The 16,628-nt window shown below is 42.2% G+C and overlaps 1 protein-coding gene across 1 annotated transcript in view; it reads left to right on the forward strand.

Moving 5' to 3' along the window:
* The first annotated feature begins 2,011 nt into the window (after positions 1-2,011).
* Positions 2,012-16,628, forward strand: part of LOC112259617 (obscurin-like) — a 98,825-nt gene continuing 84,208 nt past the window's right edge. Inside the window, exons 1-11 of the mRNA XM_042328845.1 lie at positions 2,012-2,201; positions 4,035-5,133; positions 8,158-8,427; positions 8,835-9,095; positions 11,521-11,826; positions 12,360-12,626; positions 13,287-13,393; positions 13,746-13,914; positions 14,687-14,959; positions 15,187-15,465; positions 15,939-16,217. Of these exons, the coding sequence (XP_042184779.1) occupies positions 4,044-5,133; positions 8,158-8,427; positions 8,835-9,095; positions 11,521-11,826; positions 12,360-12,626; positions 13,287-13,393; positions 13,746-13,914; positions 14,687-14,959; positions 15,187-15,465; positions 15,939-16,217 (3,301 nt within the window). The 5' untranslated portion in view covers positions 2,012-2,201; positions 4,035-4,043. The remainder of the gene's footprint in view (positions 2,202-4,034; positions 5,134-8,157; positions 8,428-8,834; positions 9,096-11,520; positions 11,827-12,359; positions 12,627-13,286; positions 13,394-13,745; positions 13,915-14,686; positions 14,960-15,186; positions 15,466-15,938; positions 16,218-16,628) is intronic.

A 16,628-nucleotide genomic window follows, 5' to 3' on the forward strand; every position in this document is an offset into this window, starting at 1 on the left:
ACTACAAGCACACAGCTCAGACACAGATGCAAACCCCACAAAACATTCCACCAGAGGTCTCTTCACAATCCCCAAGTCCAAAACAGACTATGGGAGGTACACAGTACTACACAGAGCCATAACTACATGGGACTCTATTCCACATCAGGTAACTGTTGCAAGCTGTAGAATCAGATTTAAATAACTGATAAAAATATACCTTATGGAACAGCGTGGTCTGTGAAGAGATACAAATACAGGTACATAAAAACCAGCTTCATGAGGTAGTCACGTGGAATGCATTTAAATTAAAGGTGTGCCTTATTAAAAGTTAATTTGTGGAATTTCTTTACTTAATGCATTTGACCCAATCAGTTGTGATGTGACAAGGTGGGGAGGTATATAGAAGATAGACCTATTTAGTAAAAGACCAAGTCCATAATATGGCAAGAACAGCTCAAATAAGCAAAGAGAAACAACAGACCATTATTATTTTAAGTCAGTCAATACGGAACAATTCAAGAGCGTTGAAAGTTTCTTCAAGTGCTGTCGCAAAAACCATCAAGCACTATGATGAAACTGGCTCTCCTGAGGACCGCCACAGGAATGGAAGACCCAGAGTTACCTCTGCTGCAAAGGGTAAGTTCATCAGAGTTACCAGCCTCAGAAATATCTGCCCAAATAAATGCTTCACTGAGTTCAAGTAACAGACACATCTCAAAATCAACAGAGGAGACTGAGGAGACTGTGTGAATCAGGCCTTCATAGTCAAATTGCTGCAAAGAAACCACTACTAAAGGACACCAATTAGAAGAAGAGACTTGCCAAGAATCATGAGCAATGGACATTAGACCGGTGGAAATTTGTCCTTTGGACTGGAATTAACATTGGAGATTTTTGGTTCCAACCGCTGTGTCTTCGTGAGACACTGTGTGGGTGAACAGATGATCTCTGCATGTGTATTTCCCACCGTAAAGCATGGAGGATGGGGTGTTATGGTGTGGGGGTGCTTTGCTGGTGACACTGTCTGTGATTTATTTAGAATTCAAGGCACACTTAACCAGCATGGCTACCACAGCATTCTGCAGCGAAACGCCATCCCATCTGGTTTGGGCTTAGTGGGACTATCATTTGTTTTTCAACAGGACAATGACCCATCACACCTCCAGGTTGTGTAAGGGCTATTTGACCAAGAAGGAGAGTGATAGAGTGCTGAGCTGGCCTCCACAATCACCAGACCTCAACCCAATTGTGGTAGTTTGGGATGAATTGGACTGCGGAGTGAAGGAAAAGCAGCCAACAAGTGCTCAGCATATGTGGGAACTCCTTCAAGACTGTTGGAAAATAATTCCAGGTGAAGCTGATTGAGAGAATGCCAAGAGTGTGCAAAGCTGTCATCAAGGCAAAGGGTGGCTATTTGAAGAATCTCAAATATAAAATATATTTTGATTGGTTTAACACTTTCTTTGGTTACTACATGATTCCATATGTGTTATTTCATAGTTTTGATGTCTTCACTATTATTCTACAATGTAGAAACTAGTAAAAACAAATAAAAACCTTGAATGAGTAGGTGTTATAAAACTTTTTACCGGTATTGTAAATTGTGGTATTGTTGTATGGTGGGTTTTTTTGTGTTGTGGATAAGTAGTGGTATAGCGATGTTATGTGATTTACTGTTTAATTGTTTGCTTAATTGTAATGTAAGTGCCTTGATGTGCTTAGACCCCAGGAAGAGTTGCTGCTGCCTTGGCAGAAGCTAATCTGCATCCATAATAAAATACAAAAAAATACTAATACAAATGTTTGATGGCCCTCATATGCACAATTTTGAATCTGTTGTTATGGGGTAGGCTAGTCAAGGTAGATAAGCTATACCAGCCTGTCCAGCCCCCTGCTCCAGCACCCAGGCTATATCTACAGTAAATGACAAGTCTATTTTGGGAAGGAGGCTGCACCATAATAGGAACGTCAGCTACTTGGCATCATGAGGTACCAATGAAGAAAAAAGAAACACGCGTAGTCAAACACCCACTGCAGGAGACTGGGGGATGTTATACTGCCCTGGATACAAATCATCATTGTAGGAATATTGACCAAACATAAATTTGTTGAATCTCAACGGCAAAGATTGCATCATCTTTCGGACTGTAAAACTTTGTTAAAGTTTTCGTCCACATGTTTCAGTGCTTGTTTTAACAGAGAGTGTCTGAAGACTCAAGGTGAGAAAATTATTGCTGAAATTGAATTAACCCAGTTCCCAGTTGAAATAGTCTAAATGTAAATTCAATTTGCAATAACTGAACAACATAAATGGTAATTTAATCAGGCCTAATTAATGTAGGCCTATTTTTAAATGTCGAGTTTCTTATTTTTAGACAAATCATCTTTATTAGTGTGCTGTTCTATGTTTGTGGTGACAGTTTTACACGGTCTAAAACCTATGTTTTTATAACTTATATGTTGAATTGCAATGAGTAACTTATAGGTCAAAGAAGACCATATCTAAAATGTTTTTTTGCCGACTATCTACAGTATATCAAACCATCTACATAAAACATGTATGATCTATTTGTATAATTGTATTGGTACATTTATCAAGCAATATCGAATAACGAAGCTTTTCCTTCTCTTGCGGGTTCCCTACCAAACAGCTGAACTCTCTTTGCTACTACAAATGGCAATGGACAGAGACACGGCCTGACAGCTGAGGTTATTTTTGGGACAGGCAGCTCAGGGGAGGGAGGTGACAAAGATGGCAAATGTCACCCTTTCATATAGAATATTTTCTGTATTTAACCGGGTTAAAACAGCATTTATGGTAATCTGACGGTGCGCTGATCAGTTTGGGTAGGCTACCGGCCTAATAAACCACCTGCTCCCCTCTGGATACGCCTTTTTAGCAAGTGTGTGGGTGGGATTTGATCTTGATATGGGTCTGGTTGATGTCATATGCGACCGTGCTTCTCAAGTCTGGTCCTGCAGACTCAAATAATGAATTAATAAAGAATGTGCACCCCTGTGGGTTCCCAGGACCAGAATTGAAGAACAGTTACGCCTATGGTACCAACTAATCTAAATATTCCACTTCAGTAGGCTAGTATTGTTTTAAGTGTAACAAATAGGCAGAAACCTATGAAATATGCACTTCTCACCCAAAAACCTACTGTCGGCTATTATTTGGAAAGAATGAGGAGGATTGTTTTTCTATGCATCCCTCTGTCACTCTAGAATCTGCCTCCCTCTTGGTTAGCTCTGATGATTATTTATCATCAGTTGGACATTTTTTGCTAGAATATGATCCATTTTATGGTTGTTACTTGTAATCTTGTTAGCCTACTCTGTATCACGGTGTTTTAGTTGGAAATCTGTCCTGGGTAGGCAAATGTGCTGTACAAAACAATAAAACTGCAGATTGTTACATTTGAATGGGACAATTTTATGTTCGACCTTCATAGAGACATTATATACAATAAGTCAGTATTCTGTATTGTTTATGTAAATGTAAACAGATGAAGGCTGAGTGATTTGCTCTATAAATGTTTTAACTACTGAGATATCATTGTTATCTGTCCTCAATGCATATCTTACATTTTGGAAAATATGTTTTGTTGACTTCCATTGCAGACAGACATCACTAAAAATATCTAGGCCATAAGTGAGACATGTTAACACATTCCTCCAAGTTCCTGTGAAAACAATCTTAGTTTACAGCAAACATTTAACTCTACAATGGCCCACCCAAACACAGTGTGAACCTATGTGTGAACAAGGTTTTCCAAACTTTAGTCATTACTTGCTGATGTAGAGTTGTTACATTATTATGTCAGGCATGAGAAGGATGAGACACTAGAGGCTGTGTAGTGTCATGCAAGTTTGACATTCCAGTTCAAGAGGCAAGTGATTTAAATGATTGACAATAAGATTAGAAGGATATCTCATAGATTTGGTTGCCTTTCCTATGCACTTCTTGATATAGCCCAGTATTCTTGATTATTCTATTCTCTCAAAGGTGTGTTTCAATTCTAAATGACACTATTTCCTTGGTACACTAGGAACTAGTAATGGACCAGAACCTGTTTGGAGGGGCCCCCAGGTTTCTCACGCGGCCCAAGGCTTTCGCAGTGTGCGTGGGAAAGGATGCCACCTTGAGCTGCACCATCGTGGGCAATCCCACCCCACTGATTACCTGGGAAAAGGAGAAGCTACGTCTGACCTCTGGGGGCCGCTTCAAGATGGTGGATGATGGTGACGTCTACCGCCTCACCATCTACGATCTAACCCTGGAGGACAGCGGCCAGTACATGTGCCGGGCCAAAAACAATGTTGGGGAAGCATATGCATGTGTAACCCTTCACGTAGGCCTTCCACAGGAGATGGTGGAGAGGGCCCCCGTCTTCATGGTCAAGCCTACCTCCGCACGCGTAGGCCTGGGGGGCGATGTGGTCTTCCACTGCCGGGTTGCGGCTTACCCAGAGCCCAAATTTGACTGGGAGAAGGACGGGCGTTACCTGGCCGAGACGAACCGCATCAAGGTGACATCGGACAGTGACAGCAGCTCTCTGAGGATCCAGAGCGTGCGCAGTCTGGACAGCGGCACATACACTTGCCGTGCCCAGAATTCGGTAGGCCGCTCTAACTCCGCAGCCACCTTGCTTGTAGACACCCAGGACTCCCATCACCTGGGCAAGGACAAGAGCACCTCCCTCCTCTCCCACCTGCAGAAGCGTAAAGAAGGGATCTCTATCTACTGCACCACCGAGACCAGCAGCTCCACTTACAACTCCACCACCACCTCCTCGACCGCCACCACTATGGTCACAGACGGGCTGGGCCTTCTGGGTCTAGACCACAGCAGCGCAGCACTGGTCAGTCATCTGCCCAAAGGCGTCTTCACCCGCACCTGCACAGTGACTGAAGGCAAGCACGCCAAACTCAGCTGCTTCGTGACAGGGCACCCCAAGCCTCACATCATCTGGAGGAAGGATGGGGGGAACATTGGCGAGGGACGCAGACAGATCATGTATGAGGACCAGGCAGAGAACTTCATCCTCAAGATCCTGTACTGCAAACAGAGGGACAATGGTCTGTACACCTGTAATGCCTCCAATATGGCTGGACACACCTACAGCGCCGTGCTGGTGATAGTTAAAGGTAAGCAAAAAAATATAGAAAAATCACAAATGGTTGGTATTTCAAGAGCGATGTTTGATTGGAATATAAATTATGTAGAATAGTGCATTTACTCCATCAATTATTATTTTAATTTGAGAGTGCATCACATCTAAGTCTTCTAAAAATAAAATGTTTAGCATTAGTTTTTCCATATTCTGCCATTACCATACTCCCAAGTCTAGTTCATCACTCGGCTGTTGAGGATAAAGGGCGGGTAGTTTTCTTTAACGTTTCCATAACGAAGCAAAGGGATTCATGTGTATTTAAGGGACATGACAATGCTTGTCATGTGGGGAGATGACCTTAGATTAATTCTCTCTCATTGCTCTATATGAATTGCTGATAATCGACTAGTATATAACATATATAGCATTTGTTTAAATATAGCTCAAATGTCTCTGCAATGCAGGCCTGCATAACAGTGGAGTTTGTCATTCTTGTGATGTTGAGGTCCCCCTGTACACGGGCTTATGTATGTGAAAGCATTGATTTCAAAGAGTGTTTAAAGGCCCAATGCAGCCATTTTTACATTTTTTACATTGACATTTTAGTTATTTAGCAGACACTCTTATCCAGAGCAACTTACAGCAGTGAGTGGATACATTCCCCCCCATACTGAGCTCATTATCAAATAATTTCTGTGCGACAGTTAAGTACCATATTGTGATTGTTCTCAATTAAAATGTTCATAAAGAAACAAAAATAGCTTCTTAGCAAAGAGCAATTACTCCAGAAATAATTTTACTAGGACTGTCTGAGTGGTCTGAGTGGAGAGGTTAAAAAAAAAAAAAAGAGCTGTTATTCACCGCATGTTGATGTCTCCATGGCAACACTCCATTCCACCAAAACAGGCTGAAATTTCAGGCGGTCTTTACAAACAGCTTTTACACTAAAAGAACATTATCAACAATTGTACAATTAACAGTATTATTACAATTTCATTGTGTGGAAATATACTGTATGTAAAACACAGGAAAATCACATGGTCCTGCACTGGGCCTTTAAACATGATAGTGCAAGGAATCTGAAGAGGTTAACCGAGGGTGTGCTGTCCTTGAGATATCGGATAATGTCATACAGTCATGCTCTTACAGAAATTAGTCTCTATCCACACGAAAATAATTAACCAAAGTGAGCTAAAACGTTCACCTGAGCACAGTTTTACTTTGCCCCAACATAGACTTAAACTGTGCAACTAAGTGGTGGAATGCTGGCAGCGAAATGAAGGGGGAGTGTCATGTTTCATCTATTTTCTGCTAGTGATGAGTAGTTCACAGTTGCAATGATGGCCATTAGGTGCCAGAGCTAGGGTGATTTTCCATGAGCAACTCCTGATTTGCAAGAAGCCTGGAACATGGAGATTTATCAATGGCGGTTGTTAATCTCGGTCTCAATTTGACAGCGAGTGCAGTGCCCATGGCAGTGATTTTGGTTGTATCTGGTCATACTGTAATTGACACCAGATAATGGATTCTTGAGAGGCTTTGCAAGCGAGAGGGACTGTATCCCTCCACCCTTTATGTACCAGATTTTTTATCAACACCAGATCATTTGATGACCCTCTGGTGTACAATAAGAACCTCTAGGAAATGTCATAATTGAAACATACTCAGTAGTCACAGTCCCAGCCAAACATTCAAAACACACATTCAAATGTTATATGGAAAGATGATACCAGCACATGAACACTAAACTAAAATGTAAGTGAATATGGTTTAGCCTCTGTTCCTTCTCAACTGTTTTCAAAGAGCATAAGTCAATATTTAACCTTTTACTGCAGTGGGCTAAACAAGGGTCACACAGTATGTCTTGGTAGCCTTAAACAAATTTACTTTGAAACACAAGTCTACACCTCACACACATGGTTATGGTCTTAAAACAAAGAAGACACCTGTACCAGGTCAGATATGGAGTTGAAATGCATTCCATTTTGAGTTTGCATCCCAATATTAGACTTGATACTGTATATATCGTATAAGACTGATATATAACAAAACAGTTTGACATTGAAACACCTGATTTTCGGGTGGGTTTTTGAAACAATGTTAATTAATTAAGAAATAATGAAAAATATGAATAACATTCCACCCATGAGGCAACTATGTCATTTGACTGTGCTGCCTATTTTGAAATAATGAATAAATAGAGCTGATTATTCTGAGTGCTGATGTCTTGTTCTAAACTTGTCCAAATGGAAATGCAGTACATAATAATAGCCCTGTAAGTAGCCTTGTAAGCTCATTCCATAATAAAGTAAACAGACAGTTAAATCGTAGAGAACTAAAGCATTCTCGAAATGGAATGTTTCCTTTTGTTGCTGAAAATGGAACAGCACTTGTCTATGTAATCTGCTTTCTAAGGACTGTAAATTTGAGTTTTATTTGATGGAAATACTCTGGGATGTATTGGAGCTCATAGAAATCAGTCCTGTAGAATGTGTGTGTATCACATGAGGTGGACACATGACAAAATGCTGGCTTGGACTGGTCCAACCTTGGGTTGTTGATGGAGTACAGCTGAAATACATAAGTGATTGAAACTTTAGTACTGTACAAGTACTTTAAAGGTTGAATCAGTGAAATGACGTTGCCACAGGCAGCACCGGAGATATTGAGATGAGCGAGAGTCACACACAGTATCTGCCTATGTGCACAGATTCGCTTTGTGCTGTGTACAGTGTGGTAGCCAGGGCACCAAAACAGTAGAGAAGTTGAGTCTCGCGCTTCAATGCTCTTAGTTGTTGCTGTTTACTTTCTGCTGAGAACGTTTCAAAGTAAGATATATTCATTTAATTACAGGAGTCACTCACCTTTTTAAAAATGTTCTGCAATCTTCCAATGTCAGAGCCCAAGGCAGGGTATGGCATATTCAAATAAATACATCCATTGTATCTGCAAAACAGAAAGAGATTGACTTTATGAGCAATTGATTTACACATCCACCAATTTCCATAATTTCACTCACCTTCTGACAATTATTCTGTGTTCTTTCAATGATCCTCAGAGCCCAAGGTTCCGTTCAGGAGGAAGCTGCAGGATGTGGAGGTCCAGGAGAAGATGACGGCCACGCTGCTGTGTGAGGTGCCCATCTCCACAACCCAGGCCAGCTGGTTCATGGAGGAGACGCGACTGGAGGACTGCTCCAAGTACCGAATGGAGGAGGAGGGCACCATGCGGCGCCTCACCATCCACAACGTCACCACCAATGATGATGCCGTCTACATCTGCGAGATGAAGGAGGGGAGCCGCACCGTGGCCGAGCTCACTGTGCTGGGTACGAGAGCCATTTTCTTGTATCTATACAAATATTATGCAACATTATCAACATTGAGATTGTTCCTACATCATACTTTGATGGAAAATATATCAGACAGAAGGTTACAATGAAATGTTGTGCAGTTTCATCATGTAATAGGCATTACTGCCTATTACTGTCAAAATACTGTCAAAATATACTGTCAAAGTACTGTCAAAATATACTGTCAAAATGCAGTGTCAAAATATGTCAAAATATACAGTCAAAAAACTGTCAAAACATTTAATGATGCAAAGGGAGTCTCCAATTTCCTTTCTGACCTTTCAAGGGGGCAATAACCTTGGTATTCAGTTTACACAGAGTTAGTGCTGCAGCGTTGTAGACTACACTTGCCATTTGTTGACCCTTGTACTTGTCACTCACAGGCAACATCACTAAGAAGCTGCCCAGGAGGACTGTAGTGCCAGTGAGTGATACAGTGATCTTCTGCGTTGAGCTGGAGCACCCCTGTTCTGACGCCTACTGGACACGCAATGCAGAGCGTCTGAAGCCGGACACACGCATAATAATTGCGTGCACCCTCAGGCAGTACACTTTAACCATCAGCCACTGCCAAGCTGACGACTCAGGAGAGGTGGCCTTCATGGCTGGAGACTGCAAGACCTCCACAAGATTCTCTGTCACAGGTGAGCTACAAACATAGACCTACATGCATAGCACAGACTCTAAAGCCCTTTTCCTGTCACAACATCAAATTAGGAAATCCTACGTTTAAATTCCATTTTGATTAATCTGATCACAAAGGTTAACTATATTTATTTTATTTCACCTTTATTTAACCAGGTAGGCTAGTTGAGAACAAGTTCTCATTTACAACTGCGATAACCAAGATAAAGCAAAGCAGTTCGACACATACAACAACACAGAGTTACACATGGAATAAACAAACATACAGTCAATAATACAGTAGAAGATGAAAAAAGTCTATATACATTGTGTGCAAATGAGGTAGGATAAGGGAGGTAAGGCAATAAATAGGCCATGGTGGCGAAGTAATTACAATATAGCAATTAAACACTGGAATTGTAGATGTCCAGAAGATGAATGTGCAAGTAGAGATAATGGGGTGCAAAGGAGCAAGATAAATAAATAAATACAGTATGGGGATGAGGTAGATGGATGGAATAATTACAGATGGGCTATGTACATGTGCAGTGATCTGTGAGTTGCTCTGATCTGTGAGCTGCTCTCTCCACTGAAGCTGGAGATAAGAGTCTCCAGCTTCAGTGATTATTGCAGTTCATTCCAGTCATTAGCAGCAGAGAACTGGAAGGAGAGACGGTCAAAGGAGGAATTGGCTTTGGGGGTGACCAGTGAGATATACCTGCTAGCAAAGACTTGTAGATGACCTGGAGCCAGCGGGTTTGGCGATGACTAAGAAGCGAGGGCCAGCCAACGAGAGTGTACAGGTTGCAGTGGTGGGTAGTATATGGGGCTTTTATTTTTTATTTTTTTTATTTCACCTTTATTTAACCAGATAGGCTAGTTGAGAACAAGTTCTCATTTGCAACTGCGATCTGGCCAAGATAAAGCATAGCAGTGTGAACAGACAACACAGAGTTACACATGGAGTAAACAATTAACAAGTCAATAACACAGTAGAAAAAAAGGGGAGTCTATATACATTGTGTGCAAAAGGCATGAGGAGGTAGGCGAATAATTACAATTTTGCAGATTAACACTGGAGTGATAAATGATCAGATGGTCATGTACAGGTAGAGATATTGGTGTGCAAAAGAGCAGAAAAGTAAATAAATAAAAACAGTATGGGGATGAGGTAGGTAAAAATGGGTGGGCTATTTACCGATAGATTATGTACAGCTGCAGCGATCGGTTAGCTGCTCAGATAGCAGATGTTTGAAGTTGGTGAGGGAGATAAAAGTCTCAGTCAGTTTTACGAGGGTATGTTTGACAGCATGAGTGAAGGATGCTTTGCTGCTGAATAGGAAGCCGATTCTAGATTTAATTTTGGATTGGAGATGTTTAATGTGAGTCTGGAAGGAGAGTTTACAGTCTAACCAGACACATAGGTATTTGTAGTTGTCCACATATTCTAAGTCAGAACCGTTCAGAGTAGTGATGCTAGATGGGCGGGCAGGTGCGGGCAGCGAGCGGTTGAAGAGCATGCATTTAGTTTTACTTGCATTTAAGAGCAGTTGGAGGCCATGGAAGGAGAGTTGTATGGCATTGAAGCTCGTCTGGAGGCTAGTGTCCAAAGAAGGGCCAGAAGTATACAGAATGGTGTCGTCTGCGTATAGGTGGATCAGAGAATCACCAGCAGCAAGAGCGACATCATTGATGTATACAGAGAAGAGAGTCGGCCAAATAATTGAACCCTATGGCACCCCCATAGAGACTGCCAGAGGTCCGGACAACAGGCCCTCCGATTTGACACTCTGAACTCTATCAGAGGAGTAGTTGGTGAACCAGGCGAGGCAATCATTTGAGAAACCAAGGCTGTTGAGTCTGCCGATAAGAATGTGATGATTGACAGAGTCGAAATCCTTAGCCAGGTCGATGAGTACGGCTGCACAGTATTGTCTCTTATCGATGGCGGTTATGATATCGTTTAGGACCTTGAGCGTGGCTGAGGTGCAACCATGACCAGCTCGGAAACCAGACTGCACAGCGAAGAAGGTACGGTGGTATTCGAAATGGTAATCAGTTTGTTAACTTGGCTTTCGAAGACCTTAGAAAGGCAGGGTAGGATAGATATAGGTCTGCAGCAGTTTGGGTCTAGAGTGTCTCCCCCTTTGAAGAGGGGGAAGACCGTGGCTGCTTTCCAATCTTTGGGAATCTCAGACAATACGAAAGAGAGGTTGAACCGGCTAGTAATAGGGGTTGCAACAATTTTGGCAGATCATTTTAGAAAGAGAGGGTCCAGATTGTCTAGCCCATCTGATTTGTAGGGGTCTATATTTTGCAGCTCTTTCAGAACATCAGCTATCTGGATTTGTTCTATATATCTGCAGATACATCATATCACTGACTTTTCTCAGGATTTATCATACATACGTGAGCCATTTCAAACTGTACCTCCCTACCTCTCAGCTGCCAGAAAGCATCCTCCTGATCCCCCCATCGATGTGGTGGTGCGCAACAAGACAGACTCATCCATCACCCTCCACTGGTCCCCCCCAGACAGTGACCGCCCTGTGCCCATCAAGGGGTACATGGTAGAGAGGAGGAAGGTGGGTGCCCAGACCTGGCAGAGGTGCAATGGCATGGAGATCAGCCCATTTACTGAGATCACGATCCAGAACTTCACAGAGGAGGCCAGCTACCAGTTCCGCATTTCTGCAGTCAACAACTATGGCCAGAGCCAATACCTGGAGGTGCCCGGGACCTTCTACCTTGGTGAGACAGACAAACATCTTCTTACTCCTTAATACTTGGTTTTATTGAAGAAGAAACTAATGGCAGTCTAGGAATACTCCTGGAGATGTATGAGGTAGACAATAAGAATGTGGGTCTGCACCAAGGCTTTTAGGTAGAAGATGACTTGTACGTAAGAGTAAAATAACTAAGTACACTCTTAGAAAAAAGGTGCTATCGAGAGCCTAATAGGGTTCTTCGGCTGTCCCCATAAGAGACCCTTTGAATTACCCATTTTGGTTCCAGGTAGAACCATTTTGGTTCCAGGTAGAAGTTTTGAGGTTCCATGTAGAACCCTTTCCACAGAGGGTTCTACATAGAACCCAAAAGGTTTCTACCTGGAACCAAAAAGGGTTCTACCAGGACCCTAAAATGGTTCTCCTATTGGGACAGCAGAATAAACTTTTTGGAACTTTTCAACGGGTACTCACAATCAAACCGTAATAAGAAAAAATATATAAAAACACCAGCATGCTACTTTTGTAATACTGATGTGATTCAACCATTTCTTACAGAACCCAGTGCAGAGGTGAAAACAGGCCTGATGAACAGCACAGCCATCTCAGGTGAGGAGGCCTCACTCTCCGTGGATCTGTCTGCCGTGTGCTCTGGCTTCTGGTCTATCAACGGACGCCTCCTGCGTAGTGGTGGTGACTACCTCATCACCCGCCAAAAGACCATGCACACGCTGATGATCCGGACGGTCTTGATGGAGATGAACGGAGCCGTGGTCAAATTTGTGGGCGGTGGCTCTGAGAGCACTTGTATACTCAAAGTGAAGGGTAAGAACTGGAATAGGTAGCAATGCCAAGAATAAGAACTGTGGTTGAATATGCATATCTTCATTAGCATGATGCTTTGAGTTGCCTGTATAAATCAAATCAAATAAAACATGCTTTGTAAACAACAGGTGTAATAAAAGTAATAATAAATACACAATGAGTATAAAGGCTATACATACATAATCAAAAAAATGTATTACCTAGAACCGAAAAGGGTTCTTTGGCTGTCCCCATAGGAGAAGAACCCTTTGTTGAACCCTTTTTGGTACTACTGTAGGTAGAACCCTTTTGATTCCAGATAGAACCCTTTTGGGTTCCATGTAGAACCCTTTCCTCTCTTTCTTATTGATTTATTAACTAATTTACCCCATGGTGATGTCACCAGGCAGACCAAAACTCCATCCCACCAAAACAGGATGAAATTCTAGACTTTCTTTACAAGTAGCTTTTACACTAAAAGGGCGTTATACTCATTTTCACAATTTCACACTATTATGCCAACCTCATAGTGCTGTACAAGCAGTTAGGAACCTCATCTGGTAGCTGTTCTGTTGGTAGACAGTCACCATCCTTCCATTGGAAGTTCCCATACAACAACTACAATTCAATACTCTGTAATAAGCATAGCCCCAGTAGCTTATGTGAAACCTCTATTTACAGCTCCACCTATCCGGTTCACCAGTAAGTCTGCTCACACTGAGGTGGTGACCTGCAGCGCCCAGTCCTCCGCCCAGCTGACCACAGAGGTGTCTGATTACCATGCCCAGGTGTGTAGTGGTCCTTTTGTAGCTCAGTTGGTAGCGCATGGCGCTTGTCACACCGGGGTAGTGGGTTTGATTCCCAGGACCAGCCATGCATAAAATGTATGCATGACTGTAAATCACTTTGGATAAAAGTGTTTGCTAAATGGCATATATTTTCGAATGGCATATAATATATAAAGTCCAGATGACTGAATTAATTAATGAACCCTGTTAGTGTTAGGAGTAGTGTTATAAATACAAAAATACTTAAGACTTTCTCTTTTGAATTGTTCAGATTCAATTCACTGTGTAAATCACTGTGTAATGCTGTCTCTTAGGCGGATTGTGCATTTCAATGTTTCCTCCGACTCTGTAGGTGGTCTGGATGAAGAATGGACGGGAGCTGAAGATGGGCAAGAAGTATGAGTGCATAACCACTGACCACAAGAGGATCCTGATGGTGCACAATGTCACTGAAGAGGACACGGGAATCTATGAGTGTGTCCTAAACGAAGACAGAATGTCCCTGAAGCTTTCTCTAAAAGGTACAACAGGACAGCGGAAATATCAAGTATAAAGACTCAACTCCTGTAGTAATCTATCATGCTAGAAATAAGAAACCACTCCAATGTCTACAACATATTAATAACTTGTTGACACCTGGTGGAAAGTGGAAACCTGATCCCTCAGATTCCCATATAATTGTAATACAATAACAGAAATAGCTACATTTTGTACAGCTTCACTGAAAACCCGTTTTGTACTTTATCTTTATTTTTTACATATGACAGATGTTGTTACACTCGAAATCCAGTAGGTTAGTCTGACCCCGGATCTTAAACTGACACGGCGTATGAAGTGCAACCTCTAACCTACATTGCCTACAGAAAGCCCCTCTCACACCACGTGACACACAGGGACAGACTGGACTGTGACAGCTAACACCAGGTGGTAGTGAGTCGTCTAGCATGGGAAAGAGCTCTCTGTCATCATGTAATAAAGTCCAATGTGTCACTGGTACCGTCCCCAATCCTCCAACCACGCACAGGCAGACACCCACCTATCATATGATGGTGTATGAAATGTAGCTGTTTGGTTATAAAAGCATAATCAAATATTTGTAAAGCGAATAAATCATCATAGATGATTCTGTTAGTACATATTTTTTTGTCATATTCAATTCCACATGGGCCTTTGTTAACATTTAATTATAACCTTAAGGTATTAATAGATTTCCACCACAACTCTATAAACTAAAAAAGCAGACAAATCATGTTTTTGTTCTTGATGACAAATCCATCCATGTTTCTCTTCCAGATGAAGCAAAATTCCTGAACAAGCCCAGGGGTCCCATGGGGGTGGCACCTGCCCTCAGTGGGCACCTTGAGTTGAACTGTGAGGTATCGTCTGCCAGCGGGGTGGTGGTGTGGAGGAAGGATCAGACAGTGGTCATTGAGGACCAAAGAACTACCATTATCTCCAAAGGGACACAGAGGAGACTAGTCATCAAGAACGCCAAGAAGAGTGACGAGGGACACTACTCCTGCGAGACAGCGGAAGACAAAGTCACATTCCAGGTCAAGATAAAAGGTAAGAGAGAGAAGGAATGTCTGTAGAGCACACCGGACAAACAATATCATTGTATTCAGCTTGTAGAATACCTAGTCATATGTATTTTTTTAAATGTTTAAGCTAGAAAATCTAGTGTCCCCTCAGAATCCCAGACTGCCCATACAAATACTGTTCCTGTTTTGAGTGTTCAACCCCCCAGAAAAGGTTTCTGATTTTACTTAGCCATTCCATGACTGTTCCCTCAGAAGTTCAACTGGCTGCCTTCACCAACAAGGACTCTGTACAGAAGGAAGTGAGAGCTACTCTCTCCCAGAAAGCCACTCTGAGCTGTGAGGTTGCAGATACCAAGACAGAGGTGAAATGGTACAAGGACGGCAAACAGATCATTGCAAGTAAAACTGTCTCCATGGAGACAAAGGGCAAGAGTCGTCTGTTGGTAGTAGACAAAATGGAGAAAAAGGATGCTGGAGAGTACACCTGTGAAGCTAGAACAGAGAAGCTGGTCTTTAAAATACATGTGTCAGGTAAGCCAAATATTGAGTTACTGTCTATTGTCTACTTTTGAACGAGGTTGCTGGAGTGGTTGTCCATGTGCCAGTCTTGCAAATTTGAAGCGTTTTCCCCCTTAGTCCTTGGTGATGGTTTGAACAATGTACAACATTTGAATTTCTTCAGCTCTGCTCATTATGTTAGAAATGTATGGTTGTTTTGTTAGTTTCAATGTGTTCTAATTGAGACCTAAAAATGTTGGAGGTTATCAGATAAAATATTGTTTGGAGATATGGGCTTCAAAGCTGTTTCATTGGATGATTTTCTTTCATGGCTTCTGAGGACACCTCAATGATGCGATGTGTCTGCCTCTGCTATATTAGTGCTGTAGCTGGCTGACTATGGCTGTTATGTATGTCAATGCTACCCATGTCTGTCCAGTGTCGAAAAATTATTCCTGTTTTCATTATTTGACCCCTACTATGCCCCTCCATGATTGTTCCCTCAGAAGCCCAACAGGCTGCCTTCACCAACAAGGACTCTGTACAGAAGGAGGTGAAAGCTACTCTCTCCCGGAAAGCCACTCTGAGCTGTGATGTGTCAGATTCCAAGACTGAGGTGAAATGGTACAAGGATGGCAAACTGCTGACTTCCTGTAAGAGAGTCTCCATGGAGACAAAGGGCAAGACTCGTCAGCTGGTGATAGAGAAGGTGGAGAAGAAGGATGCTGGAGAGTACACCTGTGAGGTTGGAGCAGAAAAACTGGTCTATGAGATACAGGTGACAGGTAAGGAGGATATCGACTTGCTGTCTTGTCTCCTTTCTGCACGATTGCTTGAATGGTTGTCTGTCTGCTCTTCACATTAATGAGGAATTGGACCTTGCATGTTACAGGCACCAGCATTCCGCCACCCCACCTCCAAGCACTCTGAGCTCTTCAGCCTAATATCTATTGCTTCTAATATTGTTATGTAGCCCAGCTCATTGTCTTTTTTCAATTATATGTGACATTTGAATTGTCCATTTTCTTTATTCTTCCACATATTCCTTGTTAATATGTATTCACTCCTTTTTCGCCAGTCTCTAATCAACTATCTGCTTGCACCTGTTGCGCCTGTTACGCACAGCAGGTGTGTCTTCTTAAGTACGTCTTCCTAATTTGTTTGTACATTACTGATGATAAGGCCGAAACGTATGC

This window comes from Oncorhynchus tshawytscha, linkage group LG10 (assembly GCF_018296145.1).
Source record: "Oncorhynchus tshawytscha isolate Ot180627B linkage group LG10, Otsh_v2.0, whole genome shotgun sequence".
Classification (NCBI taxonomy): domain Eukaryota; kingdom Metazoa; phylum Chordata; class Actinopteri; order Salmoniformes; family Salmonidae; genus Oncorhynchus; species Oncorhynchus tshawytscha.